Source organism: Saccopteryx leptura, chromosome 2, assembly GCF_036850995.1.
Source record: "Saccopteryx leptura isolate mSacLep1 chromosome 2, mSacLep1_pri_phased_curated, whole genome shotgun sequence".
Classification (NCBI taxonomy): Eukaryota; Metazoa; Chordata; class Mammalia; order Chiroptera; family Emballonuridae; genus Saccopteryx; species Saccopteryx leptura.
The window spans coordinates 172,537,541-172,564,783 of NC_089504.1; the positions used below are offsets into that span (position 1 = coordinate 172,537,541).

At 39.6% G+C, this 27,243-nt stretch overlaps 1 protein-coding gene across 2 annotated transcripts in view; it reads right to left on the reverse strand.

Moving 5' to 3' along the window:
- Window positions 1-19,223, reverse strand: part of MON2 (MON2 homolog, regulator of endosome-to-Golgi trafficking) — a 188,946-nt gene extending 169,723 nt beyond the window's left edge. For both annotated transcript variants that reach the window (XM_066369320.1, XM_066369319.1), the window contains exon 1: window positions 18,705-19,223. In XM_066369320.1, the coding sequence (XP_066225417.1) occupies window positions 18,705-18,815 (111 nt within the window). In that variant the 5' untranslated portion in view covers window positions 18,816-19,223. The remainder of the gene's footprint in view (window positions 1-18,704) is intronic.
- Window positions 19,224-27,243: the final 8,020 nt, after the last annotated feature.

A 27,243-nucleotide genomic window follows, 5' to 3' on the forward strand; every position in this document is an offset into this window, starting at 1 on the left:
GGAAAAGAAATCATATGATATATAAAATCTTGAGCAGAGTCAGTCACTATTGTGTTTCTTATTTTCAAAACTTCAGCTAGTAAAGCCTAGCAGTGATATATATTAAATGTAATATAATATGATAAATTTAATTATGCACATGCAAGCTTTGCACTACAGTATGTTATCTTAAGTCACATCTGGCATACCCTAATTATTCACAAATTTCAATGTTCAGAAAAATAAAAAATAATAAACTAATAACAAAGCCTAATGAAAAAAATTAGGGTTTCTAATAAAAATGGCAAAACACCACAATATCAAGTAAAACTGTTTTGGATTAGAAGAGAGTGAATAAGCAGGCACTTAATATTACTTTTAGGCTATATTTTTTATTTTATTTTATTTAATGATTTTAGAGAGAGAGAGAAAGGAACATTGGTCTGTTCCTGTATGTGCCCTGACCAGGGATCGAACCAATAACCTCTGTGCTTCAGGACGATGCTCTAACCAACCGAGCTATCTATCCAGCCAGGGCAGGTTATACTTTTTTAAAGCACCCACTCAGTTTTCACAAGGTGTCTAAAACAAACCGTAAGTATGTTTATTTAGCAATACTTATTATAAATCATATAGTATTTTATACAATGCCACAGAACTATGATGTCCAATATGGTAGCCATTGACTACATGTGGCTATTAAGCATTTTATATATGGTTAGTCTGAAATGGGCTGTACTCTAAATTTAAAACACAAACTAGATTTCTGAGGACTTAATATAATAAACAATGTAAACTATCCCTTAAATATTTATATTGAATGTTGAAGTGATAATATTTTGAACATACTGGGTTAAATAACATATACTATTAAAATTAAATGTTTCTTGATACGTGAAGACACATGTAGCCCCATGTTCATTGCAGCACTGTTCACAGTGGCCAAGACATGGAAACAACCAAAAAGCCCTTCAATAGAAGACTGGATAAAGAAGATGTGGCACATATACACTATGGAATACTACTCAGCCATAAGAAACGATGACATCAGATCATTTACAGCAAAATGGTGGGATCTTGATAACATTATAAGGAGTGAAATAAGTAAATCAGAAAAAAACAAGAACTACATGATTCCATACATTGGTGGAACATAAAAATGAGACTAAGAGACATGGACAAGAGTGTGGTGGTTACCAGGGGTGGGGGGAGGGAGGACAGGGGGAGAGTTAGGGGGAGGGGGAGGGGCACAGAGAACTAGATAGAGGGTGGCGAAGGACAATCTGACTTTGGGCGAGGGGTATGCAACATAATTTAATGACAAAATAACCTAGACATGTTTTCTTTGAATATATGTACCCTGATTTATTAATGTCATCCCATTACCATTAATAAAAATTTATTTAAAAAAAAAAAAAATTAAATGTTTCTTTTTACTTTTTAATGCAATTAAAATTTATATATATTATGTATTATAAATATTATAAAATTATATAATTATATATCATAAAAGCATTAAAGTTTGTATATTATATTTTGAAATATAATAAACATTAGATTTCTGTTGGACAATGCTAACATATATTAATGATTTATAACTTCCATCATAGAAACTCAGAACATTTTAACCATAAAGAAACATGCCTATTTTCTACTTATACTGGTCTCCACACCTACAAAAATAATTACTACTTATAAGTTGCTTGCTACTTGTCCATTTATTTTGTTACCTCTTACTACTTGCTAAGGGACAAATGGTAGCATGGTCTAAATATTTAAGAATAATTGTGGAAGAATACCAGCATCCTACAGGTTCTTAGTCTGAGGACCAGTGAATTAATGTATAAAATAAATAACACATTGTTGGCTATATTATGTGTAGTAAACCTTTGTCACTGTGTTGGCTTCCAACCACGTAACACCCTTGCTTATGTTTGGAGAATTTCCAACTTCATGAGTTCTGAAGCAATATAGAGCCTGTCTTCCACAACTAAAAACTGAAAATGCAAGATAAGTACTTGCTTTCCCATATTCCCTGGCAAGCTACATTACCTAATACAAGACATCTACCATATGGAGACTAGTAGCATAGAAAAGCAGAGAGGCAAGAGAGAATTCTTTTTAATGACAGCCACAGTGGAGGCAACATGTACGTTGCAAGAGCAATGATGGCAGCACAACCAGTAGTGTCATGAAGTGGCCAGCACAACCAGTAGTGCAATCTGAGGCATCTAGGCACTATTCAGTAGACAGTAGTAATGGTCTTGCTGACATGTTATGTTATGGTTCTAGCTGTTTAGCATCTCTCTGTTCCTGTACTTTTCTAAGGCTGGCTCCATCCAGCCTTCTACAAATGCTGAGAGCCATGCAAATTCGTATCTGCTTAAATCAGCTAGAGTCAGCTTTCATTGCTTACAACTAAGAAGCCTAGTAAATACACTTAGAACTTAATAATTTTAAAGAAGTAGAAATGTCCCAAGTTAAAATACCATGGCTACTACTAGAAAAATATAGTAAAAATAAAGAAACTATTTAAAATAGATTAAAAAAAATAAAGGGACTACTTCAGGGGAAGGGTATTGATTTTCTGATTATTTGGGACAGTGCATACTAGAAACACCAGAAACAAAAAAAATTCTGATGCCCATTCCAATTAAATTAGAACGACTACCAATAGGAATCAGGCATAAGAATTTTTTAACTATTCAGGTGATTTTAACAGGCAGCAATATTTAGGAAGCTATTGCAATAATACAAGCAAGAGATTATGGTGGACAGGCCAGAGGTGACTGTGACTGAAATAGTAAACAGTGGTCATATTCTGGATATACTTTAAAGATGTACAAAACTATAAATCTGCTACTGTAAAACTTAAAGAACAATAAAATTATTATGTATATTTTATTATATTCACACACCCTATCTCAAACTCCCAGGTAAATTTCTTATGGGGCCAGTTGAAAATAATCTGTGGTCACGGAAGGTTCTTCCGCCATCGTTTTCAAATGCTTCTCCCCTCCACCCTGTGGCCCGATATACCACTCATAATTCAAATTCAATATTTCATTCTGCTTCAGTCAAAAGAGCTTGATCAAATTGAACCATCATAATACCAATGTAAACTGTCCTGATTCTCTGATTTCTAGTCAGTATGACCTTTCCAAATCCTAACAATTTCCAAATACCAGTCCTACAGCATACTAGATGTCAGTAAAGAATGATAAACTTGCCAGACATTATTCTGATTTCCTCTGATAAATAAGAGTGAACTCAGGTATGTGTTTTTACACAAACACAAAAAGAAAAGGATAATGAAGTGTAGTTGCTGGTTTTTTTAAAGTAGTTCCAAAATAGTAAGTACTTTAAAAGATGTGTAAGTGGTATATTCATTCCTAAACTCAAGAAATCACCATCTGACCAGGCAGTGGCACAGTGAATAGACCATCGGCCTGGGATGCAGTGCACCCAGGTTTGAAACTCTGAAGTCACTGGCTCAAGCACAGGTTCATCTGGCTTGAGCATGGGGTCACTGGCTTGAGTATAAGATCGTAGACATGGCCCTGGCCGGTTGGCTCAGCGGTAGAGCGTCGGCCTAGCGTGCGGAGGACCCGGGTTCGATTCCCGGCCAAGGCACACAGGAGAGGCGCCCATTTGCTTCTCCACCCCTCCGCCACACTTTCCTCTCTGTCTCTCTCTTCCCCTCCCGCAGCCAAGGCTCCATTGGAGCAAAGATGGCCCGGGCGCTGGGGATGGCTCTGTGGCCTCTGCCCCAGGCGCTAGAGTGGCTCTGGTCGCAATATTGCGACGCCCAGGATGGGCAGAGCATCGCCCCCTGATGGGCAGAGCGTCGCCCCATGGTGGGCGTGCCGGGTGGATCCCGGTCGGGCGCATGCGGGAGTCTGTCTGACTGTCTCTCCCCGTTTCCAGCTTCAGAAAAGTGAAAAGAAAAAAAAAAAAAAAAAAAAAAAAAAGATCGTAGACATGACCCCATGATCACTGGCTTGAGCCCAAAGGTCACTGGCTTGAGCAAGGGGCCACTTGCTCTGCTGGAGCCCCCCAGTCAAGGCAGATATGAGAAAGCAATCAATGAACAACTAAGGTGCCACAACAAAGAATTGATGCTTCTCATCTCTCAGCCTTTCTGTCTGTCCTATCTCTCACTAAAAAAAAAAAAAAGACAAGAAATCACCAAAGAACTGTTTGTAGCCTTAGATATAATTAAACCTACCTCTGATTGTCAAATTTGAAACTGTAAGATATTCTCATAGGCACCCTGTGTTGCTGGAAAATTTCACTATCAATGTTTAATGAAAACACCTATATACCAGGGTCCCCCTAACCACAGCAGCCTTACGTCATACTTCGTCTAGCCCACATCTTCAAGAGTAACCTTCTATTTGTCAAGGATTATCTGTATGAAGAAAAGCCTTTAATTTCTTGCTTTAAAAATATCCTCTACTCTGATCAGTGCCCAAAGGAGAACTACACAATTGTAAACATAGTTACTTTTTGGCCATCTTTGGGGGTGGGGGAGTGTCAGTCCTATGGACTTGGATAGAGATGATCTAAGTTAAGGTAGATAGTTTAGATAATTTAATATCTTTAATTCCTGAGGGCAATCTGTGAATTGGGTGAGTCAAAGTCTTAAATACACTTCAGCACTTAATACATGTTGCTCTTAAAAATTAATCTCTTAAATATTATCTCTCTTTCTCAATATTTTTTGCTTACCAAAATAGTCACACCCACCAGGGATTTTGAATATGGAGGCTAGTAGCACAGAAAAGCAGAGACTAGAAAGCATGCTGATTCCTCCTGGCCTCACTTCTCATTCAATAAAATCTTCCTGGGCAATCTCACAATTCCATGGTTTCAACTTTATAAATTACAAAGACTTCAACCAAAACAAACAAAAAAACCACCTTGAATTCAAGATATTCAAAACAGATGTCATCCTCTCCCTATCTCTCCCTCTACCCACCCTCTCTCCTTCTCTCTCTCAAAAAACCACCCCAACTTCCTCCTAAACCCCAGAAAAAAAGACTCTTTCTTCTCTCTTTTCCTGAGCAGCAGGATGCCACTGACCAGACACCTGGGTTTCTCCCTTATCCCACAAATCTAATCAACCACAAAAGCCATGTAGTGAGCATATTTTGTATTCCCTTCCTTTGCAAACCCTACTTTTAAACTTACAAACTTCCCATTATCAATCTAAACTAAGATATTTCTCTATTTACTAAGATATTTCTCTATTTACAATCTCATCCTCTATCCATCCACTGTCTCAACTCAGTGGTTCTCAGTACCCATCTCTACTACTGTTTCTCAAAATTGAGTAGTGAAAGACATCTTAAAAAAATTTAAAAAGGCTCATGGACCTACCAAGTCATGGACAAATTTAAGTATGTATAAATAAAATTTAAAATAAACTATTTTTATAACTCTTAAATCACAAAGCCAACAATCCAAAAATTAAACACAAACCCAAATTAACAACTTAATGTGGAAAATAATGTTTTGCTGAAAACACAAAGATGCTGTAGACTTATGGTGCGTGTTCTTCTTATTTTGGCACTCTTATAGAACCATAAGCAGTGACAGAAACCTTTTTCCTGTGGCAACTAAAGAAAAGACATTCCATCTTGTGGCCTCTCTATGGTTTGTACCTGTAACATTTTATCCCATCCGTCTCATTTCATACCTCCTTCTCCATTCTAGCTGCAAGCCCCATCAGGATAAAAATCTATCATGTTACTAATGCTTATCACAGTGCATAGCATACAGTAGCTACATAATAAATGTTTCTAAGCAAAAATTTCTAAAGAGAGGGAGAGACTTTACTGCCCACTAATTGAAAACTCCAGAGGAAATTGATCCAGATATTCCCAATGCCATCAAACCTGCAGTTTCACTTCTCTGCCATTCTCTTGGTTCTCTGCTGTTCTGTGGGTAGGTTCATCTTCAAGCTGCCTCCAATTTTGGCAATAAAAATAGTTGTAGCCATTCTACATCTCACCATTTTATATGACACTAACTAAAAGGAGAGAAAGGGTCTTTTGCAGTAGTTCTTGAGAAGAAAAAAGAAACTTTCCTTTTCCAGGAGTAGTCACTGACATTATGTGACTTGGGCAGAATGAAGGTGACAAATGAAGGGTTTAAACTACACTGAAGTAACTGAGGTAGCCTGGATCAAGAAACGGGGCTAGAGCATTTATTTCTTTACTTACTTACTTGAGGGGGAGAGGAGGAGATAGACAGACAGAAAGGGAGAGAGATGAAAAGCATCAACTCATAGTTGAGGCACTGTAGTTATTTATTGATTGCTTTCTCATATGTGCCTTGACTAGGGTGGAGCTCCAGCCAAACCAGTGAGTGACCCCTTGCTCAAGCTCGCAACCTTAGGCTCAAGCCAGCGACTACAAGGTCATGACTATGATACCAAACTCAAGCTAGTGACGCCATACTTAAAGCAGATAAGCCCATGCTCAAGCCAGCAACCTTGGGGTTTCGAACCTCAGTCCTCAGGGTCTGAGGCTAATGCTCTATCCACCGTCCCACTGCCTGGTCAGGCAGGGGTTAATGCATTTAAACCCAAAGGGTTCAAAATTAAAGAAGAGTGCAGCCTACCATCAAAGGAAGCAACAGGAAATGAAGGTTAGAAAGGGAATTGAAAAATGTCTACTACTAGGCTCTGGCCGGTTGGTTCAGTGGCAGAGCATCAGCCCAGGGTGTGGAAGTTCTGGGTTCTACTGCTCATCTGCTTCTCCACCCTTCCCCCTCCCCTTCCTCTCTGTCTCTCTCTTTCCCTCCTGCAGCCAAGGCTCCACTGGAGCAAAGTTGGCCTGGGCGCTGAGTATGGCTCCACGGCCTCCGTCTCAGGCGCTAGAATGGCTCTGGTTGCAAGAGCCACGGCCCAGATGGGCAGAGCATCGCCCCCTGGTGGGCATGCTGGGTGGATCCTGGTTGGGCGCATGAGAGAGTCTGTCTCTCTGCCTCTCTGCTTCTCACTTCAGAAAAATATAGGAAAAAACCAACAATGTCTACTACTAGAATATACACAAATTTATGTATATATAAAAATTTAATGCTACTTCCTTTCACCAAAGCTTCAATATTGTTTTTAAAAATGCATTTTTTCACAATACCTATGAGACTAAAGCCTCAAAATTAGAACAAATTATCAAAAAAACCAAAATAACTATTCAGAGTACATACCATGTAAAATGAGCTAAAGAAGAAATGTAAACTTCAATTTAATGACAATGTAGATAAAAAATTGTACTCATGAACACCAGGGAGGTATGATGTTGCCTGAAGACTTCTGATTTTAGATGGGAAGCAAATCAAAAGTCAAGCCCACACTTGGGAATAATTAATAAAGATAGAACAGTCCCTAGAGAACAATATGCTCACAAAACAATTACTACATTGAAACCGGTATGGTCTCTACTGCAAAATGCAATTAGTCTATAATGCCAAAGCCTTGAAAAATATTTACCTACTGGTATCCTATTCTAAACACAAAACCTCTGAACAAACAAACAAAACACCTCTAGCTTCTGGGAAGCAAAAAAAAAATTTCCTATATCAAGTGAAAGACTGAGATCCAGATTACATGTGGAAAGCTAAATATATACAATGTGTGTGTGTGTGTGTGTGTGTGTGTGTGTGTATATTGAATACATTTGCCTATTTATACATAGTATCCCTTGTCTTCCCTTCCCCCTTTTTAATTTAATCGCTGACAAGTATCTACTTAGCACCTGTTAGATACACAAAGGTCTTGCAATATGTGGCTAGCAGGATAAACAAGATGCAAAACTGATCGTTAGGGAGCTTTTTAGAAAAGATAAATGATACTAAAATAGCTAAAAGGGAAGGTAAAATATAAGACTTATAATAAAATCTTTTCTTTTTTAAATGTTTATTTTATTGACTTTAGAAAGAGAGTAAGGGGGATAGAGAGAGAGACAGGAATATTGGTCTGTTCCTTAATGTGCCCTGATTGAGGATGGAACTGGCAACCTCTGAGCTACGGAGCTATGCTCTAATTAACCGAGCTATCTGGCCAGGGCTAACAAAAATCTTATAAAATAAACTTAAATGAAAGTTAAGAAAGCAGAGGAAAACATTAGTTTGAAAATACTGGGCAGGAGCTGCAACTGTTTTTGCTCCAGGAACTAGCTAGTGGTACAGGGCACATACCATGTATTAAAAAATTATTTCATTAACTAAGGAATAAGGAAATGAGGAAGAAATTTTAAAACTATCTAATTTGGTTCTAAGTTTATGCTACAAATGAATGAGTCCACTATTCAAAGTGAGGTTAAATGAAAGGTAGGATGTTTATTTTGAAAAGATGAGAGCAGGTGACTGCAGGCCTGCAAGAGGAATCTCAGAAGCCATAGCACAGGAGAGGGAAGCAATAGGGCATATTTGGAGAATAGCAGGCAATACAGTTTGATGAAGCACAAAGGCACATGAGGAAAAGCAGACAGTGATGAATTTAGAAAGGAAGGTTGGGGAAAATCAAGAGGATCTTAAATGCTATGCTAATAGAGTAGCCACGGAAGGGTTTTTAGCTGTTTAAGTATATTAATCTGGTGGTACATTTAGAATGGTTTGTCTTTTGTGTCATTAATTCGTATCAAAGGCCAGGCATAAAAATGAAACCTGGCCCTGGCCGGTTGGCTCAGCGGTAGAGCGTCGGCCTAGCGTGCGGAGGACCCGGGTTCGATTCCCGGCCAGGGCACACAGGAGAAGCGCCCATTTGCTTCTCCACCCCTCCGCCGCGCTTTCCTCTCTGTCTCTCTCTTCCCCTCCCGCAGCCAGGGCTCCAATGGAGCAAAGATGGCCCAGGCGCTGGGGATGGCTCTGTGGCCTCTGCCTCAGGCGCTAGAGTGGCTCTGGTCGCAACATGGCGATGCCCAGGATGGGCAGAGCATCGCCCCCTGGTGGGCAGAGCGTCGCCCCATGGTGGGCGTGCCGGGTGGATCCCGGTCGGGCGCATGCAGGAGTCTGTCTGACTGTCTCTCCCCGTTTCCAGCTTCAGAAAAATGAGGAAAAAAAAAAAAAATGAAACCTGGAACTATAACTGACAAAAAAAAGAGAAGGATGTTAGAAATTACAGAGCTGAAAGGGTCAGCTGACAATGAAGAAAGAAGAATGAGGGAGAGAGGACAGCCAAATATGACTAAGGTGAGCAACAGCAATAAATACCTTTAACAGAACAAGTGAAATGGGAGGAATGGACAAGTTTTAAGGAAAATAATTACAAGAAGTTCTACTTGAAGTATGTGAGAAATACTGGAAACAAAGGTCTAAGCTCAGTAAAGGCAGCAAAGTTAGTGAAGTAGATTTAGGAGTCCCTCAGCATGTGGTAAGGCCAGAAGCAATGGAAGTAGATGACAGTGCAACCGGGACAGCCTGGAGACACTAGAGGTCTGAGAATCTGGGATACACTTACACATAAAGAAAGGGAGGAAATAGGAAAGTAGAGTGTTACAAAAGTCAAAATGGCAGCATTCCAAGATGGGAAGATGACTATTTGTATTCAAATTATGAAGCAAGACATAAAATGGGAACAATGAGAAAAACAAGTATGTTTTAAAGGCATGTGCAACATGATATAATGGAAAAAAGGAAAGGAGTTAGAGATGGATGTACATGGATTCCATCCCAGTTCTTTCTAACTTTACTGACTACCTTATGCAAGTTGCTGAACCATAATTTCCTCATATGGAAAACCGAATGGCATGTTGCAGTACAGTCTAGGGGAATGCAAAGTCCCTAGCATAGTGGAAAAACAATGTTTTACTCAACCTTAAGTTAACTTCATGAAGATAAAGGCAGTTTCACATTCACTTCTGTATTTCCTTCTATCCCTTACACTTTGTAAACTAATCAACTTTTATTAAATTATAATGGTAATAACAAAACCCAGTGTTTTGGAAATGCCAAAAACTTAGTAAAGCTCTGGCCGGTTGGCTCAGCGGTAGAGCATCGGCCTAGCGTGCGGAGGACCCGGGTTCGATTCCCGGCCAGGGCACACAGAAGCGCCCATTTGCTTCTCCACCCCTCTGCCGCGCTTTCCTCTCTGTCTCTCTCTTCGCCTCCCGCAGCCAAGGCTCCACTGGAGCAAAAATGGCCTGGGCGCTGGGGATGGCTCTGTGGCCGCTGCCTCAGGCGCTAGAGTGGCTCTGGTCGCAACATGGCAACGCCCAGGATGGGCAGAGCATCGCCCCCTGGTGGGCAGAGCATCGCCCCTGGTGGGCGTGCCGGGTGGATCCCGGTCGGGCGCATGCGGGAGTCTGTCTGACTGTCTCTCCCTGTTTCCAGCTTCAGAAAAATGAAAAAAAAACAAAAAAAAAAACAACTTAGTAAAAAATAAATTATGTTTTATACTTTAAAAATAAATTTCATGGTTATAGTACTAACTTCCAAGAATACATAAATCATGTTATAGAGTTTCAACCTTTTTTTTTCATGGCACAAACACACACTAATTACTAAGGTCAGTGCCCCTGACTAAATACAACCATTTTCATCTCATGGCACAAATAAATTAGTTACTAAGGAAGAAGAGGTCAGGGCCCCTTTTTCTTTAGTAATTAGTTTATGAGTACGTGAGAAACAAAGGTTGAAAATCACTGTATAGACTAATCAAAAGCTTTTTAAAAAACTGTCATTGTAAAATGCTCTTAGAATACTGTAATAAGATAGTAAAATTAGCCTGACCTGTGGGGGCACAGTGGATAAAGCACAGACCTGGAACGCTGAAGTTGCCTATTAGAAACCCTGGGCTTGCCTGGTCAAGGCACATAGGAGAAGCAATTGCTTCCTGCTCTTCCACCCCCTCCTTTCTCTCTCTCTCTAAAAATCAATAAATAAAATCTTAAAAAACCAAAACAAAATAAAAAACCCTGACTCGTGGTGGAGCAGTGGATAGAGCATTGACCTGGAATCCTAAGGTCACCAGTTCAAAGCCCCAGGCCTGCATGGTCAAGGCACAAACAAGAAGTAACTATGCGTTGATGTTTCCTGCTCCTCCTCCTGCCTTTCTTATTCTCTCCTCTCTCTAAAATCAATAAATAAAATCATTAAAAAAAAAAGAGCGAAATTTTCCTAGAAGTCCTAGAGAAAAAGTTATTATATTATTCTTGTGGTTAACATCTAAAATATTTATCAGAAGGAAATCAATTTAATAAGACCTTAGGAATCTAACGTACTTTTTCTGGATTAAAGCCAACAGCAGCATAAAAAGTAAAAACAGAGTCAAAAACAAAGGCCACTTGCCTGCTTATACAATTGTCTAAAATTGCATTATGTAGAAAGTATCAAAATGACTCCTTTCACATTTGTCATACTGTTCTGTCTAGTGTTAGCAAATATTTTTTAAATAAATATGAAAACTATTTTATTTCAGTATATAAAACATGAATGTATTTTATTATGCTTTATGAGAGAAAGAACACAATTTGTTGTAACAAATTTCTCTGACCAACATCAACAGAAAAAAAGCCATAGTACACTATAAAATATTAAACCAAAACAGCTCCCAATTAAGCATGTAAACATTATCCAATCCTCATTTGAAATCTGTATGGTTTTGTTAACCAATGTCACTCCAATAAACTTAATAAAGATGATATTTCTGGCTATCACATATATGTGATGTTTAACATCATTTATACTGAGAATTGAAAAATAAAACCATATTAAGATACCTTAAAAAATGATATTTCTAAGTGTAGTTGAAATTGTTCATAACCCTTCCTGACTTGGAGTGTCATATTTGCTATGTCTGATGTACTGCATTTAAATAGAAATGGTTCTCTCTTTAACCTAGTGGAAAGACAATGTGTTGGGATTGAGTTTTAAACTGAATGGGTATTTATTTATTTGTTTGTTTTGGTGACAGAGTCAGAGAAAGGGACAGATAGGGACAGACAGACCTCGGGGTTTTGAACCTGGGTCCTCTGCGTCCCAGTCTGAGGCTCTATCCACTGTGCCACCACCACCTGGTCCGGCTGAATGGGTACTTATTTACAAGGTACTTTTATATATGATAACACTAGCTTCTAAGGGACTGATGTGGGATTGGAGGAGGGTCTCTCTGTCTTACCTCACGATTTTGCATTATAAGGACCTAATTATCCACATAAAAGTGAGCCACTGTGCCCTCAAGGCCCTGTAATATAACCTTTAAAAGAAAAGAAAAAAGGACAAAATAAATGACTTTCCCAAACGCCACTGGACAGTTTTCATAGGTCTCTTCAAAAGCAACAGCCTGATAATATTTGTGCCCCAAACCTTCCTCTCTTGCTGGCAACAAGGGGGAATTCTGCAGCTTATACACAACCATATTTCGAGAATGTAAAGACGGCATCACAGATTCCAGCAGTTACTTTCAAAATACACAAGGGCGGTTTTCCCTTTGAGTCAATTAGTCAGAACTCATAAGGAAAAGAAAAGCTGTGTGTCAAGATGTTAACTAGCAACATTATCAATAACAGCAAGAAAAAAATAGAAGCAGTCTGAAAGTTGTTAAATAAATTATGATGATGGACTGTGATGAAAAATAATGCTTTCATTGAAGTAATAATTATAATGGCTTGTATACATGGAAAATGTTTAAGCTAAAGTACCAAGTGAGAGAAATTACCGAAGGTAAGGACATATGGATTGCAGGTCTATCAGTATAACTGAATGGATGCATACCAACTGGAAGAGGAGGCAAAAATGAAAATAACAGTTGTGCAGAATCAGTTGGATTGAAGCAGGGCCCATGAGACCATCTTTTGAATATACCTCGTGGGAAAAGACCAAACAGTCTTTCTGAACTGATAGCCTAGGAGCAAGCAGGTCATCAAAAGTTGGCTTAAGTGAACCAGTAACTTGTTGTAACGGGAATCACATAATTTGACTATGAGAATTTTGTTTTCTCTTTGTTCAATGTAATTTCAGCCTGAAGAGGAAGCATGGAGGAACAGAAATAGGACAAAGAGTCTGGGTTGAATCTCTGGCTTTAAACTCTGGTTTAATCCCTGCTCTCTCATTTATAAACTGAGTGAATTCAATTTTGTCATAGGTAAAATGGGCTTATTTTGGGATTTAAACAGGTTAATAATGGACGTGTTTCTCCTCCTCCAAATAAGAACATGAATAAAATCAAAATAGCCATGAAAAAAAATTTACCCAGCCCTCATTCTCCACTGTCATAAGGTCCTGAAAATGAGATCTCCCTACCAGAAGAGCCAAATGACTTGGGCCTCAGTCCCCAAATAGCTGGCACAAGGGAGGATCCTGTCATGGTAAGTAGAAGGCATCTTTTTCACCAAACATTCCCCTGAACTAGCTAACACTGGACACTGAGGAACTCTATTCACAGGATCTTTTTTAAGGCAGAAATCCCTGCCATCCAACTTTTATCAGACCTGAATGGATAAGGGGAAAGTTGAAGTACCTGGCTTAGGAAGACTACTTATACTTATATCCTTACCAAGTCCACTTCATTAAAAAAATCAATCCAAAACCCTAATCCTAGCCATCTCAACTCAAATGCCCTTCATTCCCTTTGCTCTTCTACCACCCACTGCCTGGACCTCACCATCCTCTAGTGCAGTACTACTTGGTACTCTATAATCCAATATCCTCACACTAACTGTCCCAACCTTTATCCTTTTAGCTTTCTCATTGCCCAACTATACTAATCTTTGATTAAATTGGTACAACTAGTCCCTTAACCCTTCCTTCCATCTTCTTTCAATCAAACAAAATTCTGTTGGATTTCCTTTTTGGGGAATCCACCCTAAATCTTACAATCCATCATCATTCAACCACCTTCCCTGCCAAGACTGTTAAGTGTTCCAACCAATTTCTCCTTCACTTCTCCAAAGTGATCCACTGCTTCTCTTAAACTTCCTACCCATCACTTTTGTAATCACTAATTAATCACAGGAACAGGTTTGTTTCCCTATCTTACCAAGAAAACAGAACTCATAGGTCAAACTGTCCACAACTTCCTGTCTCCACTATACCCCATTTTTTCCTTTTCTCTTCCTCTGTCAGAAGAGAAAGTGTCCCATCTCAGACTGAAAGCCAGTTCATATACTTATGCCCCTACAACTACAGCTTTCTCAAGGACTTTGCTCTAGCAAGTATTCCCTTTCTCTCCCATTTCCTTAACCTTAGTCTGCCTAGCTGCTTCTTTCACATTAATGCTTTTGTTTCCCAAAGTTCCTTCTTTAGCCTTGATGCCTAACTTCCCTACTCTTCCTGACCCATCTTATCTACCCCTAGGGCTTCAACTATCATGTATAAACTGATACTTATAAATCTGAAGTAACTTATACTTCTTCCTCTTAAGTAACAAACCATCATTTTCAAATATCTACTGGTCAGTTCCACTTGGATGTCACCACATAAATCTTAATATATATATTCGTGACTACTCATTTTCCTCCAAAACAATTCCTCCTATATCTCTTCTCTTATTGGTCCACTCAATTTCCCAAGAAAGAAACTTAAGAAGCATCATAGATTTCTCTCTATATATATGCCCTGGTAACTATACCTGGTAAATCTCTTTTTAATCCATATTCCTCTTTCACCCATGTCCACCACAATGTAAGCAACTTCCTGTCTACCTCTACTGCTACCTCAATGCAAGCAATCATCACTTTTTAAAATCAGCTCTCTGCCTCATTCTCAATCTGCTATAATTCTACCTACCAATAGTGTTACGGTAATGTTACTAAATATACTGCTCACAAAAATTACGGGATATTTCAAAATGAATATGAAGTAATAAAATGTCCCCTAATTTTTATGAGCAGTATATGAATTTGATCATATACTCCATCTCTTAAAAAACTTTAATGGCTCCCAATCACTTTCAGCATAAATTTTATTTTACACAAAATAGAAACGTGCTGTTTCCTCTGCCTAGAATGATCCCCTCCATCACCACCACTTTCTTCTATTGGCTACCTTCTACTCATCTGATAAAAACTCAGCTCAAGAATTACAAATTGACCAGTTTCCACGCTCATTAGATCTCCTTCATCTGTTTCCACAGGGTGGTGCCTACAAACAGGAAATGACCAAGAAGTTGTTATTCATTAAATACATAAAGTTTCAGAGATTACTGCCTCTGAAGGTCACTGACTATCCATTACGTAGAAGTAATTTTATAAAGCTTTAAAGTAATTAAGAAAAATATTTTTTTCGTAAATAGCCCAAAACAAATTAGCTAGTATACTTGTGCCAAAAAAGTTACACTGCTGAAGTATGAAGATTTATATTTAAGTATTAATAAAAATAATCAGAAATAAAAAAGGAATGTATTGCTGTTTTCTACTCTCCTTATTATAAAACAGAATACAATTATAGCCACTATAAAAACTATTTAATATGCAAACGATAGATTTATAGAGAAAAACAATTAAGATGGTGAAAACTATGTTGAAAATCTAAAGATAAGTAATACCAGTAAATAAGGGAACTTTCCTTTATAAATACTCTTTTCTTCCGTTTTATCAAATTTAAAATCATTTTTAAAATTTTTTATTGATTTTAATTTATTGTGCTTACCTAGATTCAAGTATCCCACTGAATACATCTCCCCCCCACTCCCAAATTTAAAATCTTTTTAAAAAATCCAGTTTATATATATATTTAATGATAAACTGGATTTTTTTTTAAAAAGTATGTGAACACATACATACATATATATAAAAAGCCAAGCACTGTGGCCCAAAAGTGGATATTTCTAAAAACTTAAAGACTAAATACAGGCCTTGGCTGGTGGCTCAGTAGATAGAGCATTGGCCTGGCATATGGATGTCCTGGGTTCGATTCTTGGTCAGGGCACACAAGAGAAGTGACCGTCTGCTTCTCTCCCCTCTCTCTACCTCTTCCCCTCCCATAGCCAGTGGTTCTATTGGTAGTCAACCTTTTTATACCTACCGCCCACTTTTGTATCTGTTAGTAGTAAAATTTTCTGACCGCCCACCGGTTCCACAGTAATGGTGATTTATAAAGTAGGGAAGTAACTTTACTTTATAAAATTTATAAAGCAAAGTTACAGCAAATTAAAGCATATAATAATAATTACTTACCAAGTACTTTATTTTCAGATTTTCGCTAAGTTTGGCGGAATAAATCTTTATAAAACAACTTACTATAGTTAAATCGATCTTTTTATTTATACTTTGGTTGCTCCACTACCACCCACCATGAAAGCTGGAACTCCTACTAGTGGGCGGTAGGGACCAGGTTGACTACCACTGGGTTAGAGCATTAGGCCCAGGTGCTAAGGATAGCTTGTTTGGTCCACACACGCCACCCTTAGGCACTACAAATAGCTGGACTGACCCACTGGCCCTAGATAGGGGTTCCTGGGTCAGGGTGCATGCGAGAGTCTGTCGCATTATCTCCCCTCCTCTCACTAAAAAAAAAAGAGAGAGCGAGAGAGAGAGACTAAATATAGAATGCCTCACTTCATTCTACCTTGCTTAAACAGTATCGGGAAAGGAGATGTCTCTTCCAAAGAACATATGCAATTAGCACTGTATTGTATTAAGTTCTTGAGCAGCCTAATAAGTAGTCAGAACAAGTACACATTTTCAGGTAATATGTGTGAAGATATTGGGAGAATGTAAACTAACAAATTAGTCTACAGATGGAAATGTTTCTTATACGTAGAAAGACTTTTTGCCTTCAGGCCTATCAAGCACACCCTTCTCCTCTCCCCCAAAAAACAAATATAACTAAAAACTTATCAGTTCCTTAAATAGCAAAAGTCAGAATTTGGCATTGCTATTAAATTCGAGGAAAAAATTAATTCAATCAAAACATATCTTTAAAATCAAAGATCCCTCCTAAAAATATCACTATTAGGCTATTTTATTCTTCTTTTAAACTCATGATTTAGTCAAAGTCATTTTTCAATTCCTAAAGTAGGGCCTAAGCATTTTAGAAGTGCCATTGTAAGACAAAGCTATTAAATTCAACAGAGCTTGTACTACATAAGAAAATTAAGTAGCAGAAATATAATCATTGCCATAATCTCTAACACTAGGTACAATTACTAAATATCTTTAGCCAATGTTTAAGTTAAAAAAAATGTGTTTGTTGAAAGTTCCTAGATGAGAAATGAATTGAGTTCTAAAACTTTGTAAGTTACCTGTTTGGAACTCTGGATGCATTTTCCAACAGAAATAATGTAATAAATGGCAACTAAATTCCCAAAGTAGAGGGCTACAATATAATCAGTTTTTATATTAATTATAGTCAGTTCTATAAGTGATTGCAAAAATTATAATAGGATTTGACATTTTCTAAATAACAGCATTTCTCTTACAATTGGAAAGCTTATTTTTTAAATTTACTTTTTATTACTTTCAACAGAACATGATATTGAGAAAATGAAAAGCAATATTGAAATAAATTAAAATATCTGAAATAATGCACACATCTTCCCAAAAGTGGTACATTTGCTTTCCATCTAAGTAATGTTTGCTTACTTTATTAAAGAAACACTAGATGGTGTTTGTTAAAGACTGATGTGACCAAAACACAGAAAAGTTAAGGTTCCTTGGAAGCCTAAAATCCAAACATTTTTGGAAAATTCTAACTACAGAATCTTTACAATAATAAAAGCAAAACCATTTGAATAATTATGAAAATATTTAAAAATTCCTTGTGGAAAATTCTAACTACAGAATCTTTACAATAATAAAGGCAAAACATTTAAATAATTATGAAAATATTTAAAAATTCCTTAGTGAGTACTTAGGGCAGTTAGTAAATGAAATTACAGGTATCCCATACCACATTAAGTAGAATTAAAAATAAAATAATTGTTTTGACAAAAATATCACTGAAATATCTTATTTCAGAAATGAGGGGGAAAAATTGAGCAGCGTTTATTTTTAAAAGTTTAAGAGAAAGTAAATGGCACCTTAAGAGAGAAAGCCAATAATGGCCAAACGTTAAAATTTCAATTCAGGAAATATTTGGAGTTTAATTTGTACATATTATTAACTTGAGCCTCTTTAGTAATAATACCCTTATTGCTGACAACTTTCCCATCATAATCTAATAAACCCATCTTTTCACTCTATTTTACATCTGAAATAAAACTGAAGCTGAAAGAGGTTAAGATGTATTCCTAGCACGTCTCACTAAAGATTAGCTCATAACAAGGTTTAACATGGTAAAAACCTCAAGTTATGTAGGTGTCTCTGGATAATTTAATAATACTTCACGAACTGACATCGAGTTAAACTGCGTGACAACCTGACAAGGAAAGGTACTTCCAATTGAGTGATACATACTATAAAGGTAAGGAGCACAGATTTCATTCATCACACGATGAATATCAGCTTTTAGAAGCAAAAAACATAAATTTTTCCATTCTGGCTTGGCTTTTCCGAGTTTGAAAAAGTCCAGAAAAGGCGAGGCCAGAAAAGGGCTGAATCGGTTCACACAGCGAACTTCACTCGTAAAGCCGGAGAACAGGACAGTGGACAAAATCAAAGCGCCTCAAACTTCTCCAATGAAAACTACCAAGAGTGTTTGCGGAACCCGCCGACCCGCAAATCTGGACAGGCGAAGGCCCAGTGCAATTTAGACCGGGCTGGAGCACGGTCTGTGAGGGACTGGGTCTAACAGAACAGGAAAGCTCGCTGTGCCTTCTCCCGATGCCGCCCGAAGCTCACCTCCTTGACAGGTGGGAATTTCTTCTTGCATTCCAGGGACAAGGCCCTCAAGTCGCTCTGCATATTCTCCAGCAGCTTCTTCACCGCCTCGGGGCTGTGGGTGCCGGACATGATCCACCAGGCTCCGAGCCAATTTCTGAGCGGCGCAAACGAACTCCGGCACTGTCAGTACCTTGGGGCGGCAGGCAGCTCCCTCCAGGCACCTCCGGCCCTTCCGCTGCCCGCCTCTTGGGCTCCGCGGGGACTCCACTGGGCCTGAGCTGCCAACTCGGAGCGAGCCCGATGGCCCCCCGCAGGCTCCTCGCGACTCCCACGGCTCCTCTCCGCGGCGCCCCCACAGTGACCTCGCCTCGCTAGGGCCCGCCAGCTCCGGCGGAGGAGCCCACTCTGCGGGCAGGTCTCTCCTGCTGCTGCGGGGCCCTACTACACCGGTTGTCACAAACCAATCTGGCCAGAAACTTCAGCGCTGGCTCATCAAACCCCACGGACACTCAGACGCCATTAGCCCAGTCGCCCACAATTCCGAGCGCGGCCGCGACACGTCAGCCGCACTTCCGGGCACCAAGGCCCCCGCCCCCGCCGTGGCCAACCCGGGCTGGCGAGCTCCAGGAGGGGCGTGGTCAGGGGCGTGGTCACACGCGGGGCAGGCTCCATTCTGGGCGAAGGCGTAGCGTTCCGTTTGCCTCGCCAAGGTTGGTGACAAATGTCTAAATAGACCACCGGTATTCCATGGCGTATCTGTTTGAGTATATTTGTGTCAAATTGTATTTCAGTGTAAACAGTTTGCTTCTTTTCGGATTAATCTTCATTTATCGTGTCCCTTTACATTTCTGCCCTGTCGGATCTCTGGGCTATTGGCCCCAAATCCACACCTACCTCCTCGAAATTTTTACCCCCATGAGCAGCAAAACTGCAATTCCTCCATAGAGGCGCACTTACTGCGGAGGAGCCATTTATTTCCCTAATTTGTAAAATGAATGATAAAACTTTATAGACCCTCCGCTGGCTTTCCTTTTCACCCAAAGTAAAAGTCAAACTTCTTGGTTCACCACAAGACCCTCCCTCTTCACCGCCTGTCTTCTGCCTGCCGCTCAGGTGAACGTTCAGAAGCGTTGGTATTTTTCTTTTTGAGAGAGATAAACAGGAAGGGAGAGAGATGAGAAGCATCAAATCATAGTTGTGGCCCCTTAGTTGTTCATTGCCTTAGTCAAGCAGCGGCAGGCGGGTTTAGCGTTCAAGCTGGTGAGACTGTGTTCAAGCCTGTGACTTCCGGTTTCAAACCTGGGTCTTGAGTGTCCCGGCGCTGATGCTCTATCCACTGCGCCACTGCCTGGTCAGGTGGGATTTCTTGTTTTGTTTTGTTTCCTGCTGTATTTTGAGTGCCTTAAATAGCGCTTGGCACATAGTAGACGATCAATAAATATTGGTTGAATGAATGTCTACCCTACTAAACGCAGAGTTTTGGTACTCAAATAAGGAATCAATATAAAAGCCTTCATTAAGTCTGAAGTGCCAAATATACTGCTCACAAATATTAGGGGATATTTCAAAATGAATATGAAGCAATAAAAAAAGAAGCATTTGATTTTTTTTATTAAATAAGAACATCAGAAAAGCAAACGAGGATTCAAGAAAAGTTCAATTATGCAAACGAGGTGCAAACTCATTGTGATTGAGTAGCAAGTGACATATTGGTGGGGGTGAACAGAAGTATGTCAAACTGGATAAGAAATATCCCCTAATTTTTGTGAGCAGTGCACATATGAGGCAAAGATAAACATAAAAGTCATCTATGCTTCTCCAAAAATTCAAGTCAGTATGCTTTTGCCCAAGACATATCACAGCTACTGAGTAGGAAGCAGAGACAAGCAGTGCAAAAATCTGAACCAAGGAAAAGGTAGGAGATGAAGCAGCCCACACGCTTATCAAGTGGCTTAAAAAGCTGTGGTACATTTACACAATGGAATACTACTCAGCCATTAAAAAGAAGGAAATCTTACAGCATGGATGGACCTGGAGATTATTATGCTAAGTGAAATAAGTCAGAGAAAGACGAGTACAATATGATTTCACTTTTATATGGAACCTAATGAACAAAGTGAACTAACAAGCAAAATAGACACAAACTCATAGATATGGAGGACAGATTGACAACTCTCAGAAAAGATGGGAGTTGGCAGTTGGTTGAAAAAGGTGAAGGGATTAAGCAAAGAAAAAAACCTATACACACAGACAACAGTGTGAGGATTGCAGGAGGAAATGTGGGTGAGGAGAAATCAAGGAGGGTTGGGGATAGATTATGATAGAGGGTACTTGACTTGGGGTGGTGAGCACACAATGTAATATATAGATGATGTATTGTAGAATTGTGCACCTGAGACCTGTATAACTTTATTAACCATTGTCACTGCAATAAATTCAATAAAAAAGAAAAATAAATAAGACAGCAATAAGAAAGAAAACAAAAACAGAAACCCAATGCCCCTTGGTACATGCTCTCTAAGTATATTTCTTAAAACATGTTTTCAAAGAATCCCTAAAGCAGGGGTCCCCAAACATTTTACACAGGGGGCCAGTTCACTGTCCCTCAGGCCGTTGGAGGGCTGCCACATACAGTGCTCCTCTCACTGACCACCAATGAAAGAGGTGCTCCTTCGGGAAGTGCGGTAAGGTCCAGATAAATGGCCTCAGGGGGCTGCATGCAGCCCGCGGGCTGTAGTTTGGGGACGCCTTCCCTAAAGCATCAATATTCAGAATTTAAAATTATAACTTATTGACTGGTCTAAATTACATAATGACTAAAGATTTCTTCATGGAATAAAGAAATGATTACATAATGCCTGACCAGGCGGTGGCACAGTGGATAGAGGGACGGACTGGGATGTGGAGGACTCAGGTACAAAACCCCGAGGTCGCCAGCTTGAGCGCGGACTCATCTGGTTTGAGAAAGGCTCACCAGCTTGAACACAGGATTGCTGGCTTGAGCATGGATATGATCATAGACATGACCCCATGGTCACTGGCTTGAGCAAGGTGTCACTCGCTCTGCTGTAGCCCCCCACTCAAGGCACATATGAGAAAGCAATCAATGAACAACTAAGGAGACTAAGGAGCTGCAACAAAGAATTGATGCTTCTCATCTCTCTCCCTTCCTGTCTGTCTGTCCCTCTCTCTGTTTCTGTCACACAAAAAAAGAAAGAAATAATTACATAAGACAAATTAGGAATAGAGCCTATATAATTTACTATTTCAAACACTGTGTTCCTAGATGTAAGAATAAGTTGCTTATATGTTTTTATAGCTATTCTCCTAAATTATTTTGTAAACATTAAATTTTCTGTCTTTATTATAACTGCCAGAATGTAAAAATGATTGCTGTATGTGGTACAACAATTTGTTTTGTGTTGTGTGGAATGGTAGTTACAGTGAAGTAACAAAGAAGAAACAGATAGCAAGATAGCCATCTTTACTACAAAGTTTCTCTTGGCTGGTCCTTTCCTAATTCATGGTATCAATCAGCTATTGGAGTTCATACACTACAGAAATAGTTCTGCTATGAAGAAGCAGAAGCAACAGTCACCCCTGACAGAGGTCCTCTACTCCTAGCAGCTCCCAGAATGCTTTACCCAGCAAAGGGAGGAGGAGCGGTACCAGGTTTGCCAGGTTCTTTCTACATTACAGAGGTAGAGATTGAAATTCTGCAGCATGTTCAGAGCCCAGAGAATTACAGACTCCTTCATCCTGTGGTTGTGATGAGTTCTTTGGACATATTTAGTATTAATAACAAATTATTTTAGAGGTGTTTCTTCTAACAGTTCTTTAATTTTTAAACTACCTTAAGACATTGTACCTTATTCTTGTTTACAACCTTGTTCCTGAAACCAAGACTGCACGGGGCGATGCCACAGCTGACATCAGGCCTAACCATGATGCCTAGTGACCCCATCCTAGTGATGAACAATCAGTGGAGACCGTGACCCTGTGTCTACTCATTGCAGCTCTTTTAAATCACTTCTCTTACTTCCATGTCCACACCAGAAACCACCTGATGGGCACTTTGAGCCGAACTTATTATTCATAGTCTTCTTTCTGAATTGCTCTCCTGGACTATTTCTCTGTCCTTTAATCCAGCCTTAGTGGCTGTATAAATTGGCTTCCCTGGGAGCAGGCCCTAAAGAAAGATTTATATGCAAGTAATTTATTAAGAATGGATTTCCAGGAGAAATCAGTAGAGATTGGAGGAAGCAGGGAAGAAGCCAATTAGGCAAAACCTTAGGGAGATCAGGGGAACATTAGAGAACCTTCTAGGCAAGGGAGCTAACTCACACACATCAGCCATTGGCCAAGGTCCTTTGGCTCTCTGAATATGAAGGCAAAGAAATTCTAGAACCCCAAAGGCAGTCTTCAGGAGGCAAAAAGCACTCTGCAGAGAAGGCAGGACAGGCTACAAAGAAAAGAAAAAAGGGACAAGAATATGGACAGAATGCTCAATACACTGTCTTACTGGGCCACAATCATTCATAACCCCCTTTAGATCCACTCATCCCTGAGAACCTCTTATCCCAGCCTCCACTGTTGAAGTAGTATTCTGTCTCTGGACATACTTTAGTCCAGCAGTTCTCAACTGTGGCAATACACCCCCCCCCATCTTCTCTACCCTCCCCACACTGGGACATTTGGCAATGTCTGAAGATATTTTAGATTGTCACAACTTGGGGAGAGAATACTGATGGCATCTAGTGGGTAGAGGCCAGGGCTAATGCTATACATTTTACAATTCACAGGGAAGCCCTCCTAAAAATGAACTGTCCAATCCAAAATGTCAAAAGTGCTGAAGTTGAGAAATCCTGCATCAAGCTTCAATTTCAGTATTTTTACTGCTTTGGTTCTTTTATGTTTGAAATCCTGGTTCATAATCTGTGTGGTAACCCAATTATCTAGATCATTCTTCTGAATCCCCAGATCCCTACTCAGACTGAATTAGTCCCTGCACCCCAGACTCATATCATGGTCCCCCTGCCTGGATCTCAGAATATTGCCTGCTCCTAAGTCCCTGTATCTAAGAGCTTTCTATCTGCCCACATGGCTGAACAACCAGTTCCCCTGGATGGATCTCTTTGAAGTCAAATATACACCCTAACTATTAATATCACCTGTTGTTTGTTAATCTGTTCTTGGATATCAAAGGCCGCCTCCCTGTCTAGACTTCTTCTTATGGCTTCCATTTAATCTGTTCTCTGGCCAATTTTTCTCACTTCTCAACCTATTACTCTTTCACCAAATGGACACATCCAGTTTCATACTCCCATACTTTCTGGTTAGCCCTATCTTAATGTAGTTAACAGGTCTATGTCCACCTGCTTGATTAGACACCTCAAAATGTGGTTTAGAGTTAAAAGACATGTCCATACAGCCAGTTATACAGGTAAGAGTCATGTTGTTTTAGCTCAATATTTCCTAACTGGGAAAAACAGGCGAGAGGTGGTCCATGCAAAGCAGTCCATGCAAAGTCCTCTTCTAAGTCTGAAGAGAAATAACAGTCGCCATTTATGAAACAACTGGGTGGGAAGCTCTCTACTAAATGCATTAACTATCTCATTTCATTTAACCTTTGCAAAAAGTCCTGCAAATTAAGAATCACTGTTTCTACTTCACAGATAAGGAAGCACAGGCTTAAAGAGATTAATTCACTTACTAAAGATCCTGTAGCTACGAAGAGTGAGTCAGAATTCCATTTCAGGGTTTTTGACTCTAAAACTTGTGCTCCTACTTCTTCTGTACTTCAGAAGTGACAAATTGTCCCATCAAAAACCTAGTGAAACATGAGGCCTGTTTCCTCCCTTAATCTATTTCCTGAACATCTCATTGATTGGAACCTTTCTTTCAGATTGATTATTTCTTTAGGAAGAAAGAATTTTAGTTTGTTATAACATTCAATACATTTCTCTATGTGGAAAAAAAATACATTTCCCTATGTGGAATAACATATATCCCATTTAACTGTAAGCTTACGTTTCTGTCCCTGTGCTATACTATGCATTCTTCAGTAGAAAAGCCTTTGTTATTTATAGCTATATTCCTGGCAACTGGCAGATACAGATGGGGCAAATGTAGGTTTACAGTTGTGAGTACATGAAGCACAGTTTATTCTTTTTTTAAAATTTTTTATTAAGTTTTTTAATTTATTGTGTTAACATGGATTCAAGTGTCTCACTCAATATAACTCCCTCACCCCCCAACCACATATCCCCATTATACTACACCCCCTCTGCCCCCTTAGCCCTACCTCCCTCCTCCCCTTCCCTCTAGGGTTTGCTGTCCTGTTATCTGTATCTCTGTGTTATGTATATATAATTTCCCTTTACCTTCTCTGATCCCATCCTCTCATCCCCCGTCCCTCTGACAGCTGTCCCAGTGACCCCGCCTCTGCCTCTATTCTATTCCTCAGTTCACTTTGTTCATTAGATTCTACATATAAGTGAGATCAATCAAATGATATTTGTCTTTCTCTGCCTGGATTATTTTACTTAGCATAATCATCTCCAGGTCCATCCATGCCATTGCAAAAGGTAAGTTTTCCTTCTTTTTCATGGCATGCAGTATTCCAGTGTGTATATGTACCACTGCTTTTTTTAACCACTCAGCTACTGTCAGACACTTGGGCTGTTTCTAGATCTTGGATATTGTAAACAATGCTACAATAAACATAGAGATTCATATCTTCTTCTGAGTCAGTGATTTGGGATTCTTAGGATATATTTCTAAAAGTGAGATAACTGAGTCAAAAGGCAATTCCTGTTTTAATATTTTGAGGAAACCCCATACTGTTTTCCACAGTGGCTGCACCAGTCTGCATTCCTACCAGCAGTGCAGGAGGGTTCCCTTTTCTCCACATCCTCGCCAGCACTCGTTGTGTGTTGATTTGTTGATGAGCGCCATTCTAACAGGTGTGAGGTGGTATCTCATTATGGTTTTAATTTGCATTTCTCTGATGATTAGTGACATTGAACATTTTTTCATATGCCTATTGGCCATCTGTATGTCCTCTTTGGAGAAGAGTCTATTCAGTTCCTTTGCCCACAGTTTATTCTTATATTATTATTTACTAATTATTGTATTATTTTCCATATGAACAACTGTAAACCTACTTTTGCCCCACCCTGTATATCCTAGGCTCCAGTAAGCATTTTTTTTAGTTATATAGACTCTTGTCATCAATCACAGAGGAACAAAGGTACTAAGAAAGTTACCAAGATAAGAATTCAAGTATAAGAAAACAATAAGAGGCTAGTGTATGCACATTGGGCAACCTGCTCCCACAAAGAGGACTGGGAAAAGCCCCGTAGAAGTGAGGGCTCCCTGTACCTGCAACCACATTTTCTAAAACAGCTGCTTCTTTACCTCAAAAAATATTTGTTGAGTGAGTGTGTGAATGAGCGATTGCATAGATGAATGCTGCTACTACGATGAGATTTCTTTATTCAAATTTTCAGACCTCAACAATAAAAATACCTAGAATTGTAAACAACTGTATGTAGCATATGGTGTAGTAAGTGCCTCAAATCTTTGAAATAAAACTTGAGTAACAACCCAGAATTCTTCTTGAGATCAAGGAAAACAAAGTTGATTCTTGTCCAAGACTTGGTTACTTTGGGCCCTGGCCGGTTGGCTCAGTGGTAGATCATCAGCCTGGCGTGCAGGAGTCCCAGGTTCGATTCCTGGCCAGGGCACACAGGAGAGGCGCCCAGCTGCTTCTCCACCCCTCCCCCTCTCCTTCCTCTCTGTCTCTCTCTTCCCCTCCCACAGCCAAGGCTCCATTGGAGCAAAGTTTGCCTGGGCGCTGGGCATGGCTCCTTGGCATAGCATCGCCCCCTGGTGGACGTGCCAGGTGGATCCCGGTCGGGCGCATGCGGGAGTCTGTCTGACTGCCTCCCCGTTTCCAACTTCAGAAAAATACAAAAAAAAAAAAAAAAGACTTGGTTACTTTGCATGCAGGAATACATGACTCATTATATAACTTCCCTCTCCCACCTTCTCCCCATTCTCTAAACTCCAATCCTCAGTACCCAGGACATGTTATCTGCTCTGCAAAGCAAACGGAAAGAAAATGTTTTAAAAACAGGAATTTAATTTTTCTTTTTGGATTCCTTCCTTCCAATTGTCTCATTTCCCAGTTACCTGCTTCTACCATTAGCCAGACCTAATCTTCAGAGTCATCAGTATTGCAACAGGTACAGCACTGCATTTATGTCTTGCAATTGATTTTCCTTCCTTCCTTCCTTCCTTCCTTCCTTCCTTCCTTCCTTCCTTCCTTCCTTCCTTCCTTCCTTCCTTCCTTCCTTCTTTCCTCCCTTCCTCCCTTCCTCCCTCTTTCCTTCCCTTCCCTTCCCTTTCCTTCCTTCCTTTCTTATTTTCTTTTTTTGTGACCGAGACAGAAAGAGACAGACAGACAGGAGGGAGAGAGATGAGAAGCATCAATTCCTCGCTGCGACACCTTAGTTGTTCATTGATTGCTTTCTCATATGTGCCTTGACCGGAG